Genomic DNA, 24483 nt, shown 5'->3' with positions numbered 1-24483 from the left:
TATAAATTCCAATCCCAAAGAAAGCAGGTGTTGACAGATGTGAAAATTACCGAACAATCAGTTTAATAAGCCACAGCTGCAAAATACTAACACGAATTCTTTACAGACGAATGGAAAAACTAGTAGAAGCCGACCTCGGGGAAGATCAGTTTGGATTCCGTAGAAATACTGGAACACGTGAGGCAATACTGACCTTACGACTTATCTTAGAAGAAAGATTAAGGAAAGGCAAACCTACGTTTCTAGCATTTGTAGACTTAGAGAAAGCTTTTGACAATGTTGACTGGAATACTCTCTTTCAAATTCTAAAACTGGCAGGGGTAAAATACAGGGAGCGAAAGGCTATTTACAATTTGTACAGAAACCAAATGGCAGTTATAAGAGTCGAGGGACATGAAAGGGAAGCAGTGGTTGGGAAGGGAGTGAGACAGGGTTGTAGCCTCTTCCCGATGTTATTCAATCTGTATATTGAGCAAGCAGTAAAGGAAACAAAAGAAAAATTCGGAGTAGGTATTAAAATCCATGGAGAACAAATAAAAACCTTGAGGTTTGCCGATGACATTGTAATTCTGTCAGAGACAGCAAAGGACCTGGAAGAGCAGTTGAACGGAATGGACAGTGTCTTGAAAGGAGGATATAAGATGAACATCAACAAAAGCAAACCGAGGATAATGGAACGTAGTCGAATTAAGTCGGCTGATGCTGAGGGAATTAGATTAGGAAATGAGACACTTAAAGTAGTAAAGGAGTTTTGCTATTTGGGGAGCACAATAACTGATGATGGTCGAAGTAGAGAGGATATAAAATGTAGACTGGCAATGGCAAGGAAAGCGTTTCTGAAGAAAAGAAATTTGTTAACATCGAGTATAGATTTAAGTGTCAGGAAGTCATTTCTGAAAGTATTTGTATGGAGTGTATCCATGTATGGAAGTGAAACATGGACGGTAAATAGTTTGGACAAGAAAAGAATAGAAGCTTTCGAAATGTGGTGCTGCAGAAGAATGCTGAAGATTAGATGGGTAGATCACATAACTAATGAGGAAGTATGGAACAGAATTGGGGAGAAGAGAAGTTTGTGGCACAACTTGACTAGAAGAAGGGATCGGTTGGTAGGACATTATTCTGAGGCATCAGGGGATCACCAATTTAATATTGGAGGGCAGCGTGGAGGGTAAAAATCGTAGGGGGAGACCAAGAGATGAATACACTAAGCAGATTCAGAAGGATGTAGGTTGCAGTAGGTACTGGGAGATGAAGAAGCTTGCACAGGATAGAGTAGCATGGAGAGCTGCATCAAACCAGTCTCAGGACTGAAGACCACAACAACAACAACAACAACCGTAAATATCAGGAATCCAGTAAAACATCAAATCAATCGGAGGCCGGAAAAGGATCTTGAAAGAACGTGACCAATGACGACTGAAGAGACTCGTCCAACGTGACAAAAGTGCAACCCTTCCACAAATAGATGCAGGTTTCATTGCTGGGACATCAACAAGTGTCAGCGTGCGAACTATTCAAGTAAACGTCATCGATATGGGCCTTCAGAGCCGAAGACCCATTTGTGTACCCTTGATGGCCACACGACACAAAGCCTTACGTCTCGCCTGGGCCCGTTAACATCGACATAGGACTGTTGATCACTGGAAACGTGTGGCCTTGTCGGACAAGTCTCGTTTCAAATTGTATGGAGCGGATGGACGTGTACGGGTACGGATACAACCGCATGAATCCATGGCCCCTGCATGCCAGCAGGGGACTCTTCAAGCTGGTGGAGGCTCTGTAATGGTGTGGGGCGGGTGTAGTTGGAATGATATGTGACTCCTGATACCTCTAGATACGACTCTAACTGGTGACACGTACGTAAGCATCCTGTCTCATCAACTGCATCCATTCATGTGCACTGTGCTCTCGTACAGACGAGCAATTCCAGCAGGACAACGCAAATCCTACAAGTCAATATTTGCCACAGACTGGCTCCAGGATGTCTTTTCTGAGTTTAAACACTTCCGCTGGCCACCAAACTCCCTAAACATTAACATTATTGACCATATCTGAGACGCCTTTTAACGTACTGTTCAAAAGAGATCTCCACCCCCTAGTAGTCTTACGGATTTACGGACAGGCCTGGAGGGTTCATGGTGTCAGTTCCCGCCAGCACTACTTCAGACACTATTCGAGTCCATACTACGTCGTGTTCCGGCACTTCCGCGTGCTCGTGGGGGCGCTACGCAGCATTAATCAGGTTGAACAGTTTCTTTCACTCTTAAGTGTACGCTGAAACAGGGGACGACATAAAATTATTTCTCTACTTTATTTGTTTAATTTATTAATTAACCTAGTGTGATTTTGGCTCTCTCTTACATCAGCGCGGGCAACGGCCTTGCCGCAGTGGATACATCAGTTCCCGTGAGATCAGCGAAATTCAGCGCTGTCGGGCGTGGTCTGCACTTGGATGGGAGACCACCCAGGCCGCCATGCGCTGTTGCCATTTTTCGGGGTGCACTCAGCCTTGTGATGCCAATTGAGGAGCTACTCGACCGAATAGTAGCGGCTTCGGTCAAGAATACGTATCATAACGACCTAGAGAGCGGTGTGCTGACCCCACGCCCCTCCTATCCGCATCCTCCACTAAGGATGCCACGGCGGTCGGATGGTCCCGGTAGGTCACTTGTGGTCTGAAGACGGAGTGCTTACATCAGGGCATCATTCACACTTGTAATATTAAACTAAACTCTGCCCTGACAGGCCATGAAGGCCCAAAGGTACCGATCGGCTGCTGTCCACAGGCGTAAGTGGATGCAGATGATGAGGGGCATGTGGTCAGCACACTGCTCTCCTAGCCGTTGTCAGTTTTCGTGACCAGTGTCGCTACTCCCCATTCAAGTAGTTCGTTTGCCTCACAAAGACTGAGTGCTCCCCACTTGCCAACAGAGCTCGGATGACCGGATGGTCACCCATCCAGTTACTAGCCCAGGCCGACGGCACTTAACTTCGGTAATCTGACGGGAACCCGTGTCACCATTGCGGCAGGACCGTTGGCATGATTCACACATACAGTATCTTTTCTGTATCATACAGAGTGGTTCAAAAGGATGGGAGACTTTGGAACGTGTTGTGGCAACGCTGCGAAGTAGGTAGCGCCGAATTACAGATAGAATCCTGCTCTCACTGTCTTGCCATTTGATAAACAATAAATATGGAGCAATAGAATGGTGAGAAGCGTGCGTTTGCGGCAAAAGCCCATTATAAGAAAGTGTCGGGAATGCGCGTCGAGAATTGGGACGTCATTTCACCATTGGACGTAATGATCGTGTTCTCTCAGCGGAAGCAATCACGTAGGCCCGTAATTTTGAAACAACGGGTTCTGCTGTGAAGAACCATTTTGCAGGGAGACTCCGTATTGCTCGTATGGTAGACAGTATCAAGGCTGTGCGAACTGCTTTCATAAGAAAGTGTAGAGTGCTACGTTTGACGCCACGCAGGGTCTCTACAGTAGAATCGTTCGAATGTTCAACGAATACTGAAAGTGGGTTTAAAGTCTCATCCGTAAAAGTTGCAGATCGTTCGGTAACTTTAAGCGAACGATCTCCTGATGAGTAGATAATATGCTCAACGCGTGTTAACATAAATGCACGACACCAGTAGTTTCATTAACAACCTGTGGAAGTCGGACGAGGTTCACTTCCTCCTCAGTGGCTTTGTCAACAGTCTGAATTTAGGCTGTTGGTCTCAGCAAAATCCACATCAGGCACACGAGCGTCCACTGCACAGCCCCTTGTCACTGAACGGCGTTATAAGCCCCTACTTTTTTCAAGATGATGATGGCCGCCCGACCACTGTAACGACTGCTCTGTATGTCGCCATGATGGAAAGTTTTGTAGCGGCTTAACTGCCACATTTTTCCTGTCAACGGTTGGTTTCAACATGGAGGAACGACGTATTCGCCACGGATATCGACGGCTGTTGTGCGACCATTGTTTAGTAACTGTGTCATTTCAAGGCATGGTGACACTTCATGGCCACCAAGATCGCCTGACATGACAGAGTGTGATTTTTTTCTTCTTGACCTACCTCGATAGCGCGGTTTACCGTACCCGACCTGCTACCACCCAATAACTTAGAACAACAATACGAGAGGAAATCTCCAGGATTCCTATCGAAATATTAGGCTGGGTCTAGCATAACGTTCCTATCAGGCTGCAGGAAAGGGTGCGGCGTGGGGGAGGTCATCTGTCCAATGAGATGTTCGAGAAATGAGAATGCTTCTGATATTCAGTAATGACATATTCCGTATTGATACGTGGTACTTATGAAACGTCCCCTTAGAAAAATTTATACATGACTGTGCTTAAACTGACACACAATATTTTTTAGCTCAACGCAATCTGACTTTCAGAAATCCCTACAAAGGAATGGCCCTGACTAACATTAACCTGTACCTTTCACAAATCACTTACCTCACCAAAAATCTTCGTTACTCGAACTACTGCAATACAGAGAGCGCCACTACTGCCGGCTAAATAAAAGATTCAAACTACGGAAGTCACTAATTACTGATAGGCATAGTTATCAAATGAAAGATTTTAGTAGAGAACAAACAATGTATTTACCTTAATAGTCATAATGTATACAGCAGTTCATGAGATCCATTTTTACAAATATCAAACCTCCGCCATCTCTCTCCCCACATCCACCACTGCTGGCGGCTCACCTCCAACTGCGCAACGCTACGCGCTGTTCACATCCAGCTGCCGCTGCCCAACACTACAATGGCAGACAACAATGCAAACTAGCTACAGACTGCACACAGCACAGCCAGTGATTTTAATACAGAGCGCTACGTAACGTTGCCAATAAGAAAACATAAACAGCCTACTTACATAGCCCCCATGCTCCCCACAAAAAATTTTACAAATTATGTAAGTAGGCTGTTTATGTTTTCTTATTGGCAACGTTACGTAGCGCTCTGTATGAAAATCACTGGCTGTGCTGTGTGCAGTCTGTAGCTAGTTTGCATTGTTGTCTGCCATTGTAGTGTTGGGCAGCGGCAGCCGGATGTGAACAGCGCGTAGCGTTGCGCAGTTGGAGGTGAGCCGCCAGCAGTGGTGGATGTGGAGAGAGAAATGGCAGAGTTTTGATATCTGTAAGAATGGATGTTATGAACTGCTGTATACATTATGACTATTAAGGTAAATACATTGTTTGTTCTCTATTAAAATCTTTCATTTGCTAACTATCCCTATCAGTAGTTAGTGACTTCCGTAGTTTGAATCTTTTATTTAGCTGGCAGTAGTGGCGCTCGGTGTATTGCAGTAGTTCTAGTAACGAAGATTTTTGGTGAGGTAAGTGATTTGTGAAAGGTACAGGTTGTCAGGGCCATTCCTTTGTAGGGATTTCTGAAAGTCAGATTGCGTTGCGCTAAAAAATATTGTGTGTCAGTTTAAGGACAGTCATGTATAAATTTTTCTAAGGGGTCGTTTCACTTACTGGAGCTAAGGTAAACGTGGAAGGGAGGACCCATCAATATAACTTTCTTTTCACTCAACCTGTTTATTTAACAATACATAAACTGTGTTTTGCAGATAATCGAATCACTTAACCATAAAAGTTTCTTTACCAAAATGAACAAATCTGCCTAATTCTGTTAACGTTAAACCTTAAGTTGAATGAGCTTTTAATCTTTGCAAAAGAGATCTGAAGTGCTGTATTGCAAAAGAGCAAACAATATGACAATGGTTACAAGACAGACGGACCTGCAACCCGCCCGTTATCGGCTGAAACAGCGGTGTTTACTACCGCACTGGACACACAGTCTGTCTTATTAAACGCCCTTCCGCAACACATCAAAACTATATAAGCACCAATGATGACAAGGGTGATTCAGTTACTCAAAATTGATGGCTTAGCTTTTAATTTGAAAGCTGTATGTCTAAAGCTACGGGGCTGAGATGCGCACCGTTGTTTAAAGGTTAAACAGATCAGCAAACAATATGACATTGATAAGGCTTACTTCAAAACAACCAACCTCTTAATGGTGCTACCAAGGTGCTACTGGATCCCAAGCCGTCCCTTCTGACAAATTTATTTTGACTAAAGACCTGGTGAGAGTTGGCTGTTAATATTTTCAAAGTGTTACTGATTGTGAGTTATTAAATCCGCTCTGAAAAAAAATCTTAAAACATCATTTGTGAACATTTGTTACAAGAGAACTCACCCGACGGAATCACAAGATCCATATAAAATAAACCAAAAACGACCACATCTTTCAAACGCGGAAACGAACAGCTTAGTACAACGGATTGTTCAGATTAGAACTAATGACTGAGAAATGCAATTACAATCAAAGAATTGAACCGGTTAGCAGCTAAATCTAACCACAATTCCCTCTTTTGTTTAACAGCAACCAGTGCCTTAGTACGACTATTCCGGCTGTATTTACGACCAAGAGGCGATTAATTAGAATATTAATGGTCGGGTACAAACGAGAAAGGAAAGGCAATATAATAGTGGGACAAATTTTCAAGCGACAACTAGTGTCTTAGTACAATACTACTGGCTCTATTTACTACCAAAGAGCCGACCGAGTAAAACTCTGAGGGTCGGGTACAAACTAGAAAATAATGAGGAGCGCAGGTAGACAATGAAACAAATCACCACGAGGATTACCGAATGTTATTCCCCTTAATCAGTAAGCAGTTCCGTAGATCCACGGTGCGTCCCAGCGGTTACAGAGTGGTGCCGATAAAAGCGGGTAGAAGAGGGCAGCCAGGTCACGAGCGGTCGTCCGACACGAATGTCGACAACCAACCGACGCTGACACCGGTGAATGATATCTTCGCTCTGCGCAGGCCCTCCTTGCGCAGCTCGTGGCTTTGGTCGCTCGGACCTCGTGACTGCCTCTTGCCGCATCGCTACTGCCAATCCTCAAACTTCGTGCCTTCTTCTCGGGCCAGCAAACCCCGTATTTACATATATCAAAAAATAGTTTTGCATCACCTCGGTTCTGAGACTTCCGGAATCTGTACAGAAAATGGGAATAGAGATCAACATAAACATCAGTTCCGGCCTTCTTATTGCTAATGAAAACCACGCATTGTACGTTGTACCACCGTACGGCGAGACCTTCAGAGGTGGTGATCTAGATTGCTGTACACACCGGTACCTCTAATAACCAGTAGCACGTCCTCTTGCATTGATCCAAGCCTGTGTCCGTCGTGGCACACTATCCACAAGTTCATCAAGGCACTGTTGGTCCAGATTGTCCCACTCCTCAACGTTGATTCGGCGTAGATCCGTCAGAGTGGTTGGTGCGTCACGTCGTCCGTGAACAGCCCTTTTCAGTTTATCCTAGGCATTTTAGATAGGGTTTACATGCCACTCGAGTGGAGCGATGTTGTTATCCTCAAGGATGTCATTCGCAAGATGTGCACGATTGGGCTCCAATTGTCGTCCATGAAGACGAATGCGTCGCCAGTACGATGCCGATATGATTGCACTATCGGTCGTAGAATGGTATTCACGTAACGCACAGTCGTTGCGGCGCCTTTCATGACCACCAGCGACGTACGTCGGCACAGCATAATGCCACCCGAAAACATCAAGGAACCTCCACCCTGCTGCACTCGCTGGACAGTGCGTCTAAGGCGTTCAGCCTGACTGGGCTGCCTCCAAATACGTCTCTGACGATTGCCTGGTTGAAGGCACATGCGACACTCATCGGTGGAGAACTTGGTGCCAATCCTGAGCGGTCAATTCGGCATGTCGCTGGGCCATCTGTATCGCGTGCATAGTGTCGCGGTTGCAAAGATGAACCTCGCCATGGACGTCGGGAGTGAAGTTGCGCATTATGCAGCCTATTGCGCACAGCTTGAGTCTTAACACGACGTCCTGTGGCTGCACGAAAAGTATTATTCAACATGGTGGCGTTGCTGTCATGGCTCCTCCGAGCCATAATTCGTAGGTAGCGGTCACCCACTGCAGTAGTAGCCCTTGGGCGGCCTGAGCGACGTATGTCTCGACAATTCTGCCTGTCTGTATCTCCTCCATGTCGGAATAACATCGCTTTGGTTCACTACGAGACGCCTGGACACTTCCCTTGTTGAGAGCACTTCCTGGCGAGTATCAATGCGGACGCTATCGAACCGCGGTATTCACCGTCTCGGCATGGTTGAACTACAGACAACACGACCCGTTTACCTCCTTCGTGGTATAATGATTGGAACTGATGTGCTGTTGTACCCCCGCCGTCTAATATCAGCTGCTCATGCATGGTTGTTTACATCTTTTGGCGGGTTTCCTGACATCTCCGAACAGTCAAAAAAATGGTTCAAATGGCTCTGAGCACTATGGGACTAAACATCTGTGGTCATCAGTGCCCTAGAACTTAGAACTACTTAAACCTAACTAACCTAAGGACATCACACACATCCATGCCCGACGCAGGATTCGAACCTGCGACCGTACCAGTCGCGCGGTTCCGGACTGAGCGCCTAGAACCGCTAGACCACCGCGGCCGGCTCCGAACTGTCAAAGGGACTGTGTCTGTGGTACAATATCCACAGTCAACGTCTATTCTCAGGAGCTGGAGTGATGCAAAACTTTTTTTGATGTGTGTATACATGGGCAAGGAAAGACCTAAGGACACAACCCACAGATACCAACTCTCCTCATAGATGTTGGCAATGGGGATCGAAGTGGGATAGTCGATACTACACCTGATCTAGTGGCGCCAGACAGAACAGTCTACTAACTCAATGGCGCCATGGCTCAGGTACTATATGTTTACGTAAATAAATATGTGTAAAGTGATTGTGGTCGTCCATTAATCTCTGTTCCCAAAATTTTCCGTTCTTTTGAGTCACTCTGTAGTTACCTACGAAATACAGATTTTGATACAGCAAAAAGTTGCAGAATGATGGGAGTGAGAAAGTGTCAGCAATACTGAATATGAACTGATAAGGTTAATACTGACAGCAATTGTACTACTGCTGCTGCCACTCCACTGATAACAGTAATAATAAGAACAACAGTAATGACAGTTACAAAGCAGGCTTTATAGGTGTCCAAAATAGACGTTTTCTGATAGAGTGAGTCCTGGTGAAAGGAAATTCAAGGAGACTGTACTAGCTAAGAATGAAGTTAAATGGGGAATATCTGGTGGAAGCGTAACGAGGCGTACAGGGACAATAGTAATCCTTGTTATTGCTTCACTAGATATATCATAGAGATATTATTCAGTTCTCTAATATAGTGCGCGATCTTATTCCGAAGTCGGGTTCCTACTAGTGAGAAGGAATTCGAGAAAGTGGCCGAATGGTGGAGTCGGACAGAAGGGATTTAAGACACGAGAACATTCACTACTTTGGCCTTTTTGACGCATTTTGATGCCCTATCATCAAGAATCGGAAGAGTCCTGGAAGACATGACATTAAGTCTGTTTTTAGACCGTACGAAAAACTGAAAACTTCTTTGGTTGGGTTAAGGATGATCTTGGCCTGTGGAAACGCGGTATGTACAATTGTCAATGTGGGGTGGCAGACATTTACGGCAGTCACGTCGCACGGTACAGGAACACTGCGACGAACATCAGCGTCATACACCACTACGTCAGCCGGGAAAAGTCGGCAACTGTAGAAAACTGTCTGAATACGGGGCATCGCATGATTTATGTAAAGACGTAAGTTTTATCCCCGATATCATCTTTCTGGGTAGAGCATTAAGGAAGCAACATATATCCGTACAGCTGATAATATCATCAACACGGATGCTGGATTCCGACTGAGCACAGCCTGGAACCCTGCATTAGCTGTTATTAAATCACGACGAGAAAATCAAGATTTTTTCGATAGTAGACCCGTCATAACATTGATCTATTGTGGTTTTTTAGTGAGTAACGTCTGGCCGCACTGTTAGTAAAGATCTCATCAAGTATTCCAGAACATAGTTGAAGAATAGTGGTGAGAGACCACCATTCGTCTTAGCCCTGTTTTCAACATAAACATTTTACTTACGAGCAGGAGGGCCGGTCTGCGATTTTCGGCAGAGGGCGTATGAGTATGCCGCCATCTGTCTCCAAATCACTGGGCACGCGTCATTTCCGCTCGTGCGCTTTTTTTCGCATGCGTGTTCTATAAAGAGCGACGTCGACGTGCGGATACCGTCAGTCGTACCTAGCCACCAGCAACGTCCAAACACCTGAAGATGTCAGACAGTTGCTCCGAGGAAATTTTGTTTAATTCGCACAACGTCATCCGGCAGCTAACCCATGAATATTTGCAGGAGAGATTTAGTCTGATAGAAACGTATATTTCTGCCGTGTTGCTGAGACAAGAGGCTAAGGTCGTGGAGAGATATGAGGGACAATGTTGGTTCACAACACAATTGAGTAGACAGATGTTATGGAAATCTGTGCGCTTGTCTGCACGCAACAAAGATAGCTGTGCTTATGATGGTGAAATACGATCAAAAAGTCGAAAATCACTTAGAAAACTGTAATGGTTCTTTATTTACGTGACCATTACGGCACTCCAACTCCAGTTCTCGATACCAGTAATATCGTACTACTTTTCTGCGAAGTAACAGACATATTTCTGTGACTATATTCACATTTGGTTTTATTAATTTATAGGTACTCCGATGTATCGATATATTATAGTGATATATTTCTTGTGTGTATTCATTTCTGTGAGACTGTCATAATCTTTGACTTACTTGTAGCCGTTTTGGAGCGAATGCGCACAGAGCAGTCATTGATTCACTTTCCAGAAGTTAAGTTGTTATTTCGCTTTCTAAAAGAACAGTCTAGTCTTGTGTTTGGTTAAAGTAGAAATTAAATATACACTCCTGGAAATGGAAAAAAGAACACATTGACACCGGTGTGTCAGACCCACCATACTTGCTCCGGACACTGCGAGAGGGCTGTACAAGCAATGATCACACGCACGGCACGGCGGACACACCAGGAACCGCGGTGTTGGACGTCGAATGGCGCTAGCTGCGCAGCATTTGTGCACCGCCGCCGTCAGTGTCAGCCAGTTTGCCGTGGCATACGGAGCTCCATCGCAGTCTTTAACACTGGTAGCATGCCGCGACAGCGTGGACGTGAACCGTATGTGCAGTTGACGGACTTTGAGCGAGGGCGTATAGTGGGCATGCGGGAGGCCGGGTGGACGTACCGCCGAATTGCTCAACACGTGGGGCGTGAGGTCTCCACAGTACATCGATGTTGTCGCCAGTGGTCGGCGGAAGGTGCACGTGCCCGTCGACCAGGGACCGGACCGCAGCGACGCACGGATGCACGCCAAGACCGTAGGATCCTACGCAGTGCCGTAGGGGACCGCACCGCCACTTCCCAGCAAATTAGGGACACTGTTGCTCCTGGGGTATCGGCGAGGACCATTCGCAACCGTCTCCATGAAGATGGGCTACGGTCCCGCACACCGTTAGGCCGTCTTCCGCTCACGCCCCAACATCGTGCAGCCCGCCTCCAGTGGTATCGCGACAGGCGTGAATGGAGGGACGAATGGAGACGTGTCGTCTTCAGCGATGAGAGTCGCTTCTGCCTTGGTGCCAATGATGGTCGTATGCGTGTCTGGCGCCGTGCAGGTGAGCGCCACAATCAGGACTGCATACGACCGAGGCACACAGGGCCAACACCCGGCATCATGGTGTGGGGAGCGATCTTCTACACTGGCCGTACACCACTGGTGATCGTCGAGGGGACACTGAATAGTGCACGGTACATCCAAACCGTCATCGAACCCATCGTTCTACCATTCCTAGACCGGCAAGGGAACTTGCTGTTCCAACAGGACAATGCACGTCCGCATGTATCCCGTGCCACCCAACGTGCTCTAGAAGGTGTAAGTCAACTACCCTGGCCAGCAAGATCTCCGGATCTGTCCCCCATTGAGCATGTTTGGGACTGGATGAAGCGTCGTCTCACGCGGTCTGCACGTCCAGCACGAACGCTGGTCCAAGTGAGGCGCCAGGTGGAAATGGCATGGCAAGCCGTTCCACAGGACTACATCCAGCATCTCTACGATCGTCTCCATGGGAGAATAGCAGCCTGCATTGCTGCGAAAGGTGGATATACACTGTACTAGTGCCGACATTGTGCATGCTCTGTTGCCTGTGTCTATGTGCCTGTGGTTCTGCCAGTGTGATCATGTGATGTATCTGACCCCAGGAATGTCTCAATAAAGTTTCCCCTTCCTGGGACAATGAATTCACGGTGTTCTTATTTCAATTTCCAGGAGTGTATGAAGATTGATACAAAACTGGTTGCTTGATGATGTGACAATTAAGAAGAAGTATATGTCAATTCTGAATATGGCAGGGGTAAAATACAGGGAGCGAAAGGCTACTTACAATTTGTATAGAAACCAAATGGCAGTTACAAGAGTTGAGGGGCATGAAAGGGAAGCAGTGGTTGGGAAGGGAGTGAGACAGGGTTGTAGCCTCTCCCCGATGTTATTCAATCTGTATATTGAGCAAGCAGTGAAGGAAACAAAAGAAAAATTCGGAGTAGCTTTTAAAATCCAAGGAGAAGAAATAAAAACCTTGATGTTCGCCGATGACATTGTAATTCTATCAGAGACAGCAAAGGACTTGGAAGAGCAGTTGAAAGGAATGGATAGTGTCTTGACGGGAGGATATAAGATGAACATCAACAAAAGCAAAACGAGGATATTGGAATGTAGTCGAATTAAGTCGGGCGATGTTGAGGGTATTACATTAGGAAATGAGACACTTAAAGTAGTAAAGGAGTTTTGCTATTTGGGGAGCAAAATAACTGATGATGGTCGAAGTAGAGAAGACATAAAATGTATACTGGCAATGGCAAGGAAAGCGTTTCTGAAGAAGAGAGATTTGTTAACATCGAGTATAGATTTAAGTGTAAGGAAGTCGTTTCTGAAAGTATTTGTATGGAGTGTAGCCATGTAGGGAAGTGAAACATGGACGATAAATAGTTTGGACAAGAAGAGAATAGAAGCTTTAGAAATGTGATGCTACAGAAGAATGCTGAAGATTAGATGGGTAGATCACATAACCAATGAAGGTATTGAGTAGGATTGGCGAAAAGAGGAGTTTGCGGCACAACTTGACTAGAAGAAGGGATCGGTTGGTAGGATGTGTTCTGAGGCTTTAAAGGATCACCAATTTAGTATTGGAGGGCAGCGTGGAGGGTAAAAATCGTAGAGGGAGACCAAGAGATGAATACATCAAGCAGATTCAGAAGGATATAGGTTGCAATAGGTACTGGGAGATGAAGAAGCTGGCGCAGGATAGAGTAGCATGGAGAGCTGCATCGAACCAGTCTCAGGACTGATGACCACAACAACCACAACATCATATGTCAATTTACAAGAAGTTTTAATAAAAATGTGGATCGTGAACACCAAGTCAAAAATTATTTCTACCATACCATTGTTCTGATCTGGGATTGTTTGATCATAAAGAATTTTCTGAAAAACGCAGATCTGGACCTTCTTGCAGTCAAAGTGGAATCATCCTATAATCAACAAGATGAGCCAACAACTTCGACGAAATCTAGGTGGGAATCCATTCAAGATAAGTACCAAAATTAATGACTTTTTTACAGTGACTTCATTATTTCCATTCTAACGATACCATCCACAGTCAATAACTTTGTTGTTGCCCGATAAAGCGAACATATGCTGCGTGAGCAACATTATAATCTGATTTCTAACCTGCTTTGCAAGTGGTGGTATTGTTTGATAACGGACTCAGGCGTTCATTACGAATTCCAGATGCCGTGACTTTTCCTAAGAAGGACCTTCAGGATAACATCGCTGTGATCAATAACTGGAAGTATAAGCGTTTGTACAAGTTTCTTTCCAAAGTCGAGAGGGAAGAGCTTTTTTATTTTTGTATGTCACAGAGAAATGCTGATGCCTTCCTGCAGATTGATTTTTCACACTGAGCTTTCTCCATTTTCGGTCTCCACTACTAACTTGGAATCATCTGTCTATACGTTTTGTAGCCCAAATATGAAAATCGTGTTGCTAAAAATATTTAGTGTTTCAGAGGTGAGATCTTTTCGTAGTGTCTAACCTGACTTCGTGAGTTTCTTCTTCACTTTAAAGCTTAATTTTTCCTGAGCGACACGCATTTCACTGTATAAGGTCTAGGGTTTGTAGGTACTGGCGTGCTATGTCCCGCTCTATAGCTTCAGTCAATGTTATTCCAGTATCACGTGCAGGCCTGGCTTCTCACGGACAAGATTAGTCACTAATTCGTCTGCATTCTCTGTCATTCACTGGAATTCTAAACAGTGTGATATTATTACGCCTGTAATACTGTTCAAGTTATTCAGACTTCTCGACTTGTTTCTGTTCCAGCAACTGTGCCCTTCCCTCGATTGCTTTTTAGGATTCAGCATGACTTCGGCAGCTAGGCCATTACAGATGGACCACAAGATAGCATAGGAGAAGGTTACAGAAGTTTGTCAGTCACAATCTAATCGAAAGAAGTATACTGGCATCTGCCTGACAGAACCAAATTTTAGAGCGTCGTCGTTGTGCATAGTACGAAACTGTGTACTTGCCTTGGCACACTTACTGTGATAGAAACATGTCATTTGGGTAGCCTGTCTTACCGCTGAGGACCATGTCGAGGTAGGTCATCTCCTGGACCGCCTCGTAGCTCAGCTGCCCGCCGTGCGCTTTGAGGACGGCATCCACCTGTTGTCTGGCTCGGGTTTGCACTTCAGTGTGCAGCGACAGCTCGTACAGGCAGAAGCTCAGCACACGTGCGACGATTCCGAGTCCGAAACCAAACGTGGCGAACACGTACGCCACCAGGGAATCGTCTGAGAACTCTGAAACAGGCGGCGAAAAATCAACCGCTAGTCAGTAAATTCGGAGTAGGAATTAAAATCCATGGAGAAGAAATAAAAGCTTTGAGGTTCGCCGATGACATTGTAATTGTGTCAGAGACAGCAAAGGACGTGGAAGAACAGCTGAACGGAACGGACAGGAGGAACATCAACAAAAGCAAAACGAGGATAATGGAATGTAGTCGAATTAAATCGGGTGATGCTGAGGGTATTAGATTAGGAAATGAGACGCTTAAAGTAGTAAATGAGTTTTGGTATTTGGGGAGCAAAATACCTGATGATGGAAGTAGAGAGGATATAAAATGTAGACTGGCAATAGCAAGTAAAACGTTTCTCAAGAAGAGAAATTTTTTAACATCGAGTATAGATTTAAGTGTCAGCAAGTCGTTTCTGAAAGTATTTGTATGGAGTGTAGCCATGTACGGAAGTGAAACGTGGACGATAAATAGTTTGGACAAGAAGAGAATAGAAGCTTTCAAAATGTGGTGCTCTAGAAGAATGCTGAAGATTAGATGGGTATATCCCATAACTAACGAGGAAGTATTGAATAAAATTGGAGAGAAGAGAAATCTGTGGCACAACTTGACTAGAAAAAGGGATAGGTTGGTGGCGCATATTCGGAGGCATCAAGGGATGATCAATTTAGTATTGGAGGGCAGCGTGGAGGGTAAAAATCGTAGAGGGAGACCAAGAGATGAATACACTAAACAGATTCAGAAGGATGTAGGTTGCAGTAGGCACTGGGGGATGAAGATGCTTGCACAGTATAGAGTAGCATGGAGAGCTGCATCAAACCAGTCTCTGGACTGAAGACCACAACAACAACAACAGTCAGTACCAAAGATTTATGCATTAAGGTTTATGTCAAATTATCCCTGTGATCAAGCAGTGACACATTAGAGTTAAAACTCGAGTTTTCGAAGATATTCACTACTTTTACCATCAACAACTGCCTTAATGTTGGGGACGATGTGTGTCCCCTATACAGGGTGTATATAGACATGAGTTAGAAAATTAAGCGATTTATTCTTGACCTCACAGCATTGTAAAATGTACGTATGATTTCGGGTCTCAAAATTCTTCGTTAGGGAAGTATGAAAGACTTCATTATTTTTGTCATAAAAATGATACGTTTACCAAGTAAGGTGTACATCAGAAACGCAGCACAATGCTCTAACATGCGTTGACATAAAATTATTCTTGGCTGAAATCTGCTTCATGTCACTTTTGCACCCGCTGAAGATGGTATGGCTACAGAATATTTACATGCGGAGTGTTCTACACATTACTGTTTTTTTTTTTTTTTGTGGTTTTAGGGCGCACAACTTCAATGGTCATTAGCGCCCTGACTACTCTAAGAATGCACCGCGAGGCACAAGTTGACGACAACAACAACTAAAAGGGAAAACACGATAAAAGACAGACGGACAGGTATAGGATTAAAAAACAGCATCATCAAATGTCCTTAGAGAGGTTTGTCAAATTGATAAAACGAAGAACACGAGCAACTGCTCGTGGGTCATCCGCTAAAATGGCATCGAAAGTACTTGGCAGGTTAACATCTAGACGCAGTGCATTAAAATCTGGACAGGACATTAAAATGTGTCGAACCGTCAGCAAGTGCCCACATGGGCAGAACGGCGCCGGCGCAGCCGTCAGCAGATGGCGATGGCTGAACCGGCAGTGACCAATTCTTAACCGGGCCAAAACTACCTCCTCCCGCCGAGAAGGGCGTGAGGAGGACGTCCAAGCCACGGGAAGAGGTTTTAAGGCCCGAAGCTTGTTGTCTGTAATTGCAGCCCAATCGGCATGCCACAGCGATAAAACGCGACGACAAATGACCCTGCTAAAATCGGACGAAGGGACACAACAAGAAGCTGTCCGAGGCTGGAGGACCGCAGCCTTGGCCGCGGCATCTGCAGCTTCGTTCCCAGGGATACCGACATGGCCGGGAACCCACATAAAGCTGACCGGAGAACCGACGTCCACCAGCTGCTGAAGAGAGCGTTGGATCCGGTGTACGAAAGGGTGAACCGGGTACGGATCACTGAGGCTCTGGATGGCGCTCAGGGAGTCGGAGCAGATGACATAAGCAGAATGTCGGTGGCGGCAGATGTAAAGAACAGCCTGGTAGAGGGCAAAGAGCTCAGCTGTGAAGACCGAACAATGGCCATGGAGCCGGTATTTGAAACTTTGTGCCCCGACAATAAAGGAACACCCGACCCCGTCATTGGTCTTAGAGCCATCTGTATAAATGAAAGTCATGTTGATGAACTTCGAACGAAGTTCCAAAAAACGGGAGTGGTAGACCGAACCGGGGGTAACCTCTTTTGGGAGCGAGCTGAGGTCAAGGTGAACGCGGACCTGAGCCTGGAGCCAAGGTGGCGTGTGGCTCTCGCCCACTCGAAAGGTTGCAGGGAGTGAAAAATTAAGGCGTTGAAGGAGGCGACGAAAGCGAACTCCAGGGGGTAGCAGGGCAGAGACATACAACCCGTATTGACTGTCGAGAGAGTCGTCAAAAAAGGAACGATAAGACGGATGGTCGGGCATTGACAGTAGCCGACAGGCATACCGACAAAGCAGTATATCGCGCCGGTAGGTGAGTGGCAATTCGCCAGCGTCAGCATGAAGACTCTCTACGGGACTAGTATAAAATGCTCCGATCGCAAGTCGTAAACCCCGATGTTGTATGGAGTTGAGGCGGCGTAAGATGGATGGCCGCGCAGAGGAGTAGACGAAGCTCCCATAATCCAGCTTGGAGCGGACGATCGACCGATATAGACGAAGTAGGACAGTTCGATCCGCTCCCCACGACATACCACTGAGAACACGGAGGACATTTAAAGAACGGGTACAACGGGCGGCCAAATATGACACATGTGGAGACCAGCTAAGTTTCCTGTCAAATGTAAGGCCTAAAAATTTGGTTGTCTCCACGAGTGGGAGAGCAACGGGACCGAGTCGTAAGGACGGTGGGAGAAACTCTTTGTAGCGCCAGAAATTAATACAGACCGTCTTCTCGGCAGAAAAACGGAAGCCATTGGCGACACTCCAGGAGTAAAGACGGTCAAGAGAACGCTGAAGACAGCGCTCCAGGACACGTGTACACTGCGCGCTGCAATAGATGGTAAAATCGTCCACAAAAAGGGAGCCTGATACATCAGCTGGGAGGCAATCCATTATTGGATTGATCGCGATGGCGAAGAGAGCGACGCTCAAAACTGAGCCCTGTGGCACCCCATTCTCCTGGCGAAAGGTGTCGGACAAGACAGAACCCACACGTACCCTGAACTGTCGATCCATTAAAAAGGAACGAATAAAAAGAGGGAGGCGACCGCGAAGGCCCCATGTATGCATGGTGCGGAGAATGCCCGCCCTCCAACAGGTGTCGTAAGCCTTCTCCAAATCAAAGAACACAGCCGCGGTCGGGCGCTTCCGCAAGAAGTTATTCATAATGAAGGTCGACAAGGCAACCAGATGGTCAACAGCAGAGCGGCGCCTACGAAATCCACATTGTACATTGGTAAGTAGGCGTCGAGACTCGAGCAGCCAAACCAATCGAGAGTTAACCATTCGCTCCATCACTTTACAGACACAGCTGGTAAGCGAGATAGGTCGATAACTGGAAGGCAAGTGCTTGTCCTTCCCCGGCTTAGGAATCGGGATAGCAATAGACTCGCGCCAGCATGCGGGAACATGTCCCTCAATCCAGATGCGATTGTATGTACGAAGAAGAAAACCTTTACCCGCAGGAGAAAGGTTCATATTCAGCACCTGAATATGAATAGAATCAGGCCCTGGAGCGGAGGACCGTGATCGGCCAAGTGCGTTTTCGTGTTCCCGCATGGTGAATGGGGCATTATAACTTTCACAATTCGAGGAGCGGAAGTCAGGTGGCCTAGCCTCCTCTGCCTGTTTGCGGGGGAGGAAGGCAGGGTGGTAATGAGCGGAGCTCGAAACCTCTGCGAAAAAGCGGCCGAAGGCATTGGAGACAGCCTCAGGGGCCACAAGGACGTCATTCGCGACCTTCAAGCCAGAAACTGGGGAGTGGGCCTTGGTGCCAGATAGCCGGCGCAGGCTACCCCAGACAACAGAAGAAGGAGTAAAACTGTTGAAGGTGCTTGTGAAAGCAGCCCAGCTGGCTTTCTTGCTTTCTTTAATAATACGACGACACTGAGCACGTAATCGTTTATAATTAATACAATTCGCCACTGTAGGGTGGCGTTTAAAGGTGCGTAAAGCACGTCGACGAGCACGTAAAGCGTCTCTACATGCTGCGGTCCACCAGGGGACCGGTACGCGACGTGGAGAAGAAGTAGGGTGAGGGATAGAATATTCAGCAGCAGCGAGAATGACTTCCGTGAGGTGTGCGACCTGACGATCGCAGCTTGTGAAGGTTTGATCCTGAAAGGTCGCCCTGGAAGAGAAGAGCCCCCAGTCTGCCTTGGAGATGGTCCAACTAGAGGAGCACGTAGAGGGAGTATGCTGCAGGAGATGGATAACACACGGGAAGTGGTCGCTCGAATATGTATCAGCAAGTGCATACCACTCAAACCGGCGTGCAAGTTGGGGAGTACATATAGAGAGGTCTAAATGGGAATAGGTGTGAGATGTGTCCGAAAGAAAAGTAGGGGCGCCAGTATTGAGGCAGACAAGGTTGAGCTGGTTGAAAAGGTCTGCTAACAAGGAGCCCCTTGGGCAGGATGCTGGAGAGCCCCAAAGGGGATGGTGGGCATTGAAGTCTCCAGTTAACAAAAATGGTGCAGGTAGCTGAGCAACAAGTTGCATCATGTCTGCCCTGGTAACGGCAGATGACGATGGAGTGTAAACGGTACAAAAGGAAAACGTAAAAGTGGGGAGAGTAATGCGGATGGCAACTGCCTGCAGGCCGGTGTGCAACGTGATGGAATCGTAGTAAATATCATCCAGGACCAGCAACATAACCCCTCCATGAGCTGGGACACCTACCACAGGGGGTAGGTCAAAACGCACAGAGGTGTAGTGTGCCAAGGCAATTTGATCGCATGGGCGTAGCTTCGTTTCCTGGAGGGCTACGACGAGCGGACGGTGCAAGCGGAGCAGCAACTTCAAGTCCTCTCGGTTGGAGCGAATGCTGCGAATATGCCAGTGAATAAGTGCCATCGTAAGAAAAGGAAGATGAAAAAAGGGGTCACCTCGAAGGCCGCTGAGGGCATGGCTTCGAGCGAGCACCGCCGCCGCTATCAGTAGGCGGACAGTCATCGTCCATTGGGTCCATAGGTTCATCGGCCATCTCGGGAGGATGGCCGGGAGGGGGAGCTTCCTCCGCCGGTGAACGGCCAGATGTACGGCTACCAGCGGTGCGGCCAGGCGAAACGGATGACGGCCTGGGGCGGCAACCGCTGGGTGGCGCAGGAGAAGAAATGCGCCGTGGCGGAGAAGGAGAACTGTGCTTCCTATGAGCCTTTTTGGAAGGACGTTTGGTGGAAGTACCGGTCGAAGGCTGGGAGGTCGAGGAACGTAGGAAGTCTGCACGGGATGGTTCCTTCTTGAAGGCCCGTGCATCTGACTTCGGGGTCTTCGTCTTAGCAGAAGCTGATGAAGGGGCTGGTGTCTGTGGGGTGATGGGAGGAAGAGGAGACGTCGACCGCGCGATCTTAGCACTGGCCGAACGGACGACCGTGGTGCCGAAGGTCAGATCGCATGTCTGGGTTGCTACCTCCCTGGTAGTCCGAGGAGAGGCGAGGACAGTACTGTATGTCCCCGCTCGGAGCAGCGTGGGCTTCCTACTAGCCAATAGCTTGCGAGCAGCCGAGGTGGACACTTTCTCTTTGACCCGAATTTCTTGGATACAGCGTTCTTCCTTATAGACAGGACAGTCGCGGGAGGATGCGGCATGGTCACCCTGACAGTTCACACAACGAGGAGACGGAGGTGGACAGTCACCCTCATGGGCACAAGTGACACATTTAGCCGCATTGGAACAAGACTGTCGAGTGTGATTGAAACGCTGACACTGGTAGCAGCGCGTAGGTGTCGGGACATAGGGGCGAACAGAAATAACCTCGTAGCCCGCCTTGATGCGCGATGGCAGCTTAACACTATCGAAGGTCAAGAAAAGTGTCCGGGTCGGTACAAGGTCATTGTTGACCTTTTTCATGACCCTATGGACAGCCGTCACGCCCTGCTCAGCGAGGAAAGATTGAATCTCCTCGTCAGTCAATCCGTCGAGGGAGCTAGTATAGACTACACCACGAGACGAATTCAAAGTTCGGTGGGCCTCCACCCGGACAGGGAACGTGTACAGGAGTGTGGCCCGAAGCAGTTTTTGTGCCTGAAAGGCACTCTCAGTTTCTAGTAATAAGGTACCGTTACGCAACCTGGTACAAGATTTGACAGATCCGGCTATGGCATCTACGCCCTTCTGGATAACGAAAGGGTTGACAGAGGAAAAATCCTTTCCGTCCTCAGATCGACAAACGACGAGGAACTGTTGGGCAGGCGGTAGTACTTTTGTCACTGGTGGCTGGTCACGTTTCCGTTTTTGGGCAGAAGTCGAAAGCGATGGAGTAGAATCCATTGCGGAGGAATCCCCCATGATTGCCAGCGTCTCCGATGGCGCGCTCCTTCCTTGTGGGGACCCTCTCAGAGGGCACTCCCGCCTTAGGTGAATGTTTACACCTCAGGTCACACCTCCCGAGAAACAGACAGAGGGACCAATCGGCATGGTCAGAAGGTATCAGCTCAGGCAATCACCCCTCCCCGGGCCTGGCCTTTACCAGGGGGTACGCGCGTGCCTTACATGTCTACCCAGGCGTGCGAACGCGTGGGTCGGCCTTCAGGCACGCACAGGGAGGAAGGAAGAAGAGGAAAAAGAAGAGAGAGAGGGAGAAAGAGGACAGACTGTCTCAAACGCCGAGGCGGAGACCAGAGAAGGCAAGGAGAAGAAGGCAATGAGAAAGCAACGAGAAAAAGGCTATGAGAAGGCAAGGAGAAAAAGGCAATGAGAAGGCAAGGAGAATTCAAGGGAAAGAGTAAGGAAGACAGTGAGGTGGAGAAGAGCAAAGAAAGGAACCAACAAAAGGAAGGAAGAAACGAGAAGTGAAAAACCAGAAAGACCACAATTATAGGTCGTGGAACCGTCCGTCTCCGGACGCAGGCGCTAACTACCCCCGTGAGGGGGATGGACTACTTTTAGTCGCCTCTTACGACAGGCAGGAATACCTCGGGCCTATTCTAATCCCCGGACCCGCAGGGGGGACACATTACTGTGACCACCACTTACGTTCGACGTCAACGTGCAGTAACCACTGACAGACGACAGGTGGCAGCACTGGCAGGGTATATATATATATTGTCCGGGGTAAGCGGAAACAATGCAGTCAGTGTCGTAATGAGGAAAGTGAGCGATTTATCTGACCGCCAAACTGGTGTGATTCAATCGAGTCGAGGATGGAAGTACACTCCTGGAAATTGAAATAAGAACACCGTGAATTCATTGTCCCAGGAAGGGGAAACTTTATTGACACATTCCTGGGGTCAGATACATCACATGATCACACTGACAGTACCACAGGCACATAGACACAGGCAACAGAGCATGCACAATGTCGGCACTAGTACAGTGTATATCCACCTTTCGCAGCAATGCAGGCTGCTATTCTCCCATGGAGACGATCGTAGAGATGCTGGATGTAGTCCTGTGGAACGGCTTGCCATGCCATTTCCACCTGGCGCCTCAGTTGGACCAGCGTTCGTGCTGGACGTGCAGACCGCGTGAGACGACGCTTCATCCAGTCCCAAACATGCTCAATGGGGGACAGATCCGGAGATCTTGCTGGTCAGGGTAGTTGACTTACACCTTCTAGAGAACGTTGGGTGGCACGGGATACATGCGGACGTGCATTGTCCTGTTGGAACAGCAAGTTCCCTTGCCGGTCTAGGAATGGTAGAACGATGGGTTCGATGACGGTTTGGATGTACCGTGCACTATTCAGTGTCCCCTCGACGATCACCAGTGGTGTACGGCCAGTGTAGGAGATCGCTCCCCACACCATGATGCCGGGTGTTGGCCCTGTGTGCCTCGGTCGTATGCAGTCCTGATTGTGGCGCTCACCTGCACGGCGCCAAACACGCATACGACCATCATTGGCACCAAGGCAGAAGCGACTCTCATCGCTGAAGGCGACACGTCTCCATTCGTCCCTCCATTCACGCCTGTCGCGACACCACTGGAGGCGGGCTGCACGATGTTGGGGCGTGAGCGGAAGACGGCCTAACGGTATGCGGGACCGTAGCCCAGCTTCATGGAGACGGTTGCGAATGGTCCTCGCCGATACCCCAGGAGCAACAGTGTCCCTAATTTGCTGGGAAGTGGCGGTGCGGTCCCCTACGGCACTGCGTAGGATCCTACGGTCTTGGCGTGCATCCGTGCGTCGCTGCGGTCCGGTCCCAGGTCGACGGGCACGTGCACCTTCCGCCGACCACTGGCGACAACATCGATGTACTGTGGAGACCTCGCGCCCCACGTGTTGAGCAATTCGGCGGTACGTCCACCCGTCCTCCCGCATGCCCACTATACGCCCTCGCTCAAAGTCCGTCAACTGCACATACGGTTCACGTCCACGCTGTCGCGGCATGCTACCAGTGTTAAAGACTGCGATGGAGCTCCGTATGCCACGGCAAACTGGCTGACACTGACGGCGGCGGTGCACAAATCCTGCGCAGCTAGCGCCATTCGACGGCCAACACCGCGGTTCCTGGTGTGTTCGCTGTGCCGTGCGTGTGATCATTGCTTGTACAGCCCTCTCGCAGTGTCCGGAGCAAGTATGGTGGGTCTGACACACCGGTGTCAATGTGTTCTGTTTTCCATTTCCAGGAGTGTATTTCCGAAACGACTAAGTTTATAAACTGCTCTTGTGCAGCAGTGGTTGAAGTATACTGTGCTTAGCAAGATGGCGCTATCCAAAACCGGCACCGAGGTAACAGTAGTGCGCCACGGTCCATAGATGACGGGGGTCAACGATGACTGTGGATATGTGTACGGACGAGTAGACGTGCATCTAGTGATAAACTGATCCCCCTTTATGAACCAAGGGGCTACCCAACAGTGTCTCCTCAACGACGTTGCTGCGTATGGACCTCGACAGGAGTTGCCTGGTTCATGCTCCGAAGCTGTTACCGACGACTGTGCCGCTAAAGCGGAGTTATTGAACGCAGTTTTCCGAAATTCCTTCACCAGGGAAGACGAATGGAATATTCCAGAATTTGAAACACGAACAGCTGCTAGCATGAGTTTGATAGGAGTAGATACCTTAGGGGTGGCGAAGCAACTCAAATCGCTTGATACGCGCAAGTCTTCAGGTCCAGATTATATACCGATTAGGTTCCTTTCAGATTACGCTGATACAATAGCTCCCTACTTAGCAATCATATACAACCGCTCGCTCACCGATAGATCTGTACCTACAGATTGGAAAATTGCGCAGGTCGCACCAGTGTTTAAGAAGGGTAGTAGGAGTAATCCATCGAACTACAGACCTATATCATTGAGGTCGGTTTGCAGTAGGGTTTTGGAGCATATACTGTATTCAAACATTATGAATCACCTCGAAGGGAACGATCTAATGATACGTAATCAG

General features: G+C 47.8%; 1 protein-coding gene across 1 annotated transcript in view; it reads right to left on the bottom strand.

Moving 5' to 3' along the window:
- LOC126094708 (probable cytochrome P450 6a13) overlaps nt 1-24483 on the bottom strand; it is a 125052-nt gene that overhangs the window by 18975 nt on the left and 81594 nt on the right. The window contains exon 4 of the mRNA XM_049909241.1: nt 14624-14845. Within this exon, the coding sequence (XP_049765198.1) occupies nt 14624-14845 (222 nt within the window). The remainder of the gene's footprint in view (nt 1-14623; nt 14846-24483) is intronic.

The sequence above is a fragment of the Schistocerca cancellata genome, chromosome 8 (assembly GCF_023864275.1).
Source record: "Schistocerca cancellata isolate TAMUIC-IGC-003103 chromosome 8, iqSchCanc2.1, whole genome shotgun sequence".
NCBI lineage: Eukaryota > Metazoa > Arthropoda > Insecta > Orthoptera > Acrididae > Schistocerca > Schistocerca cancellata.
The sequence above is the reverse complement of the archived record's forward strand: the minus strand, read 5'-3'. Positions and strand labels throughout refer to the sequence as shown.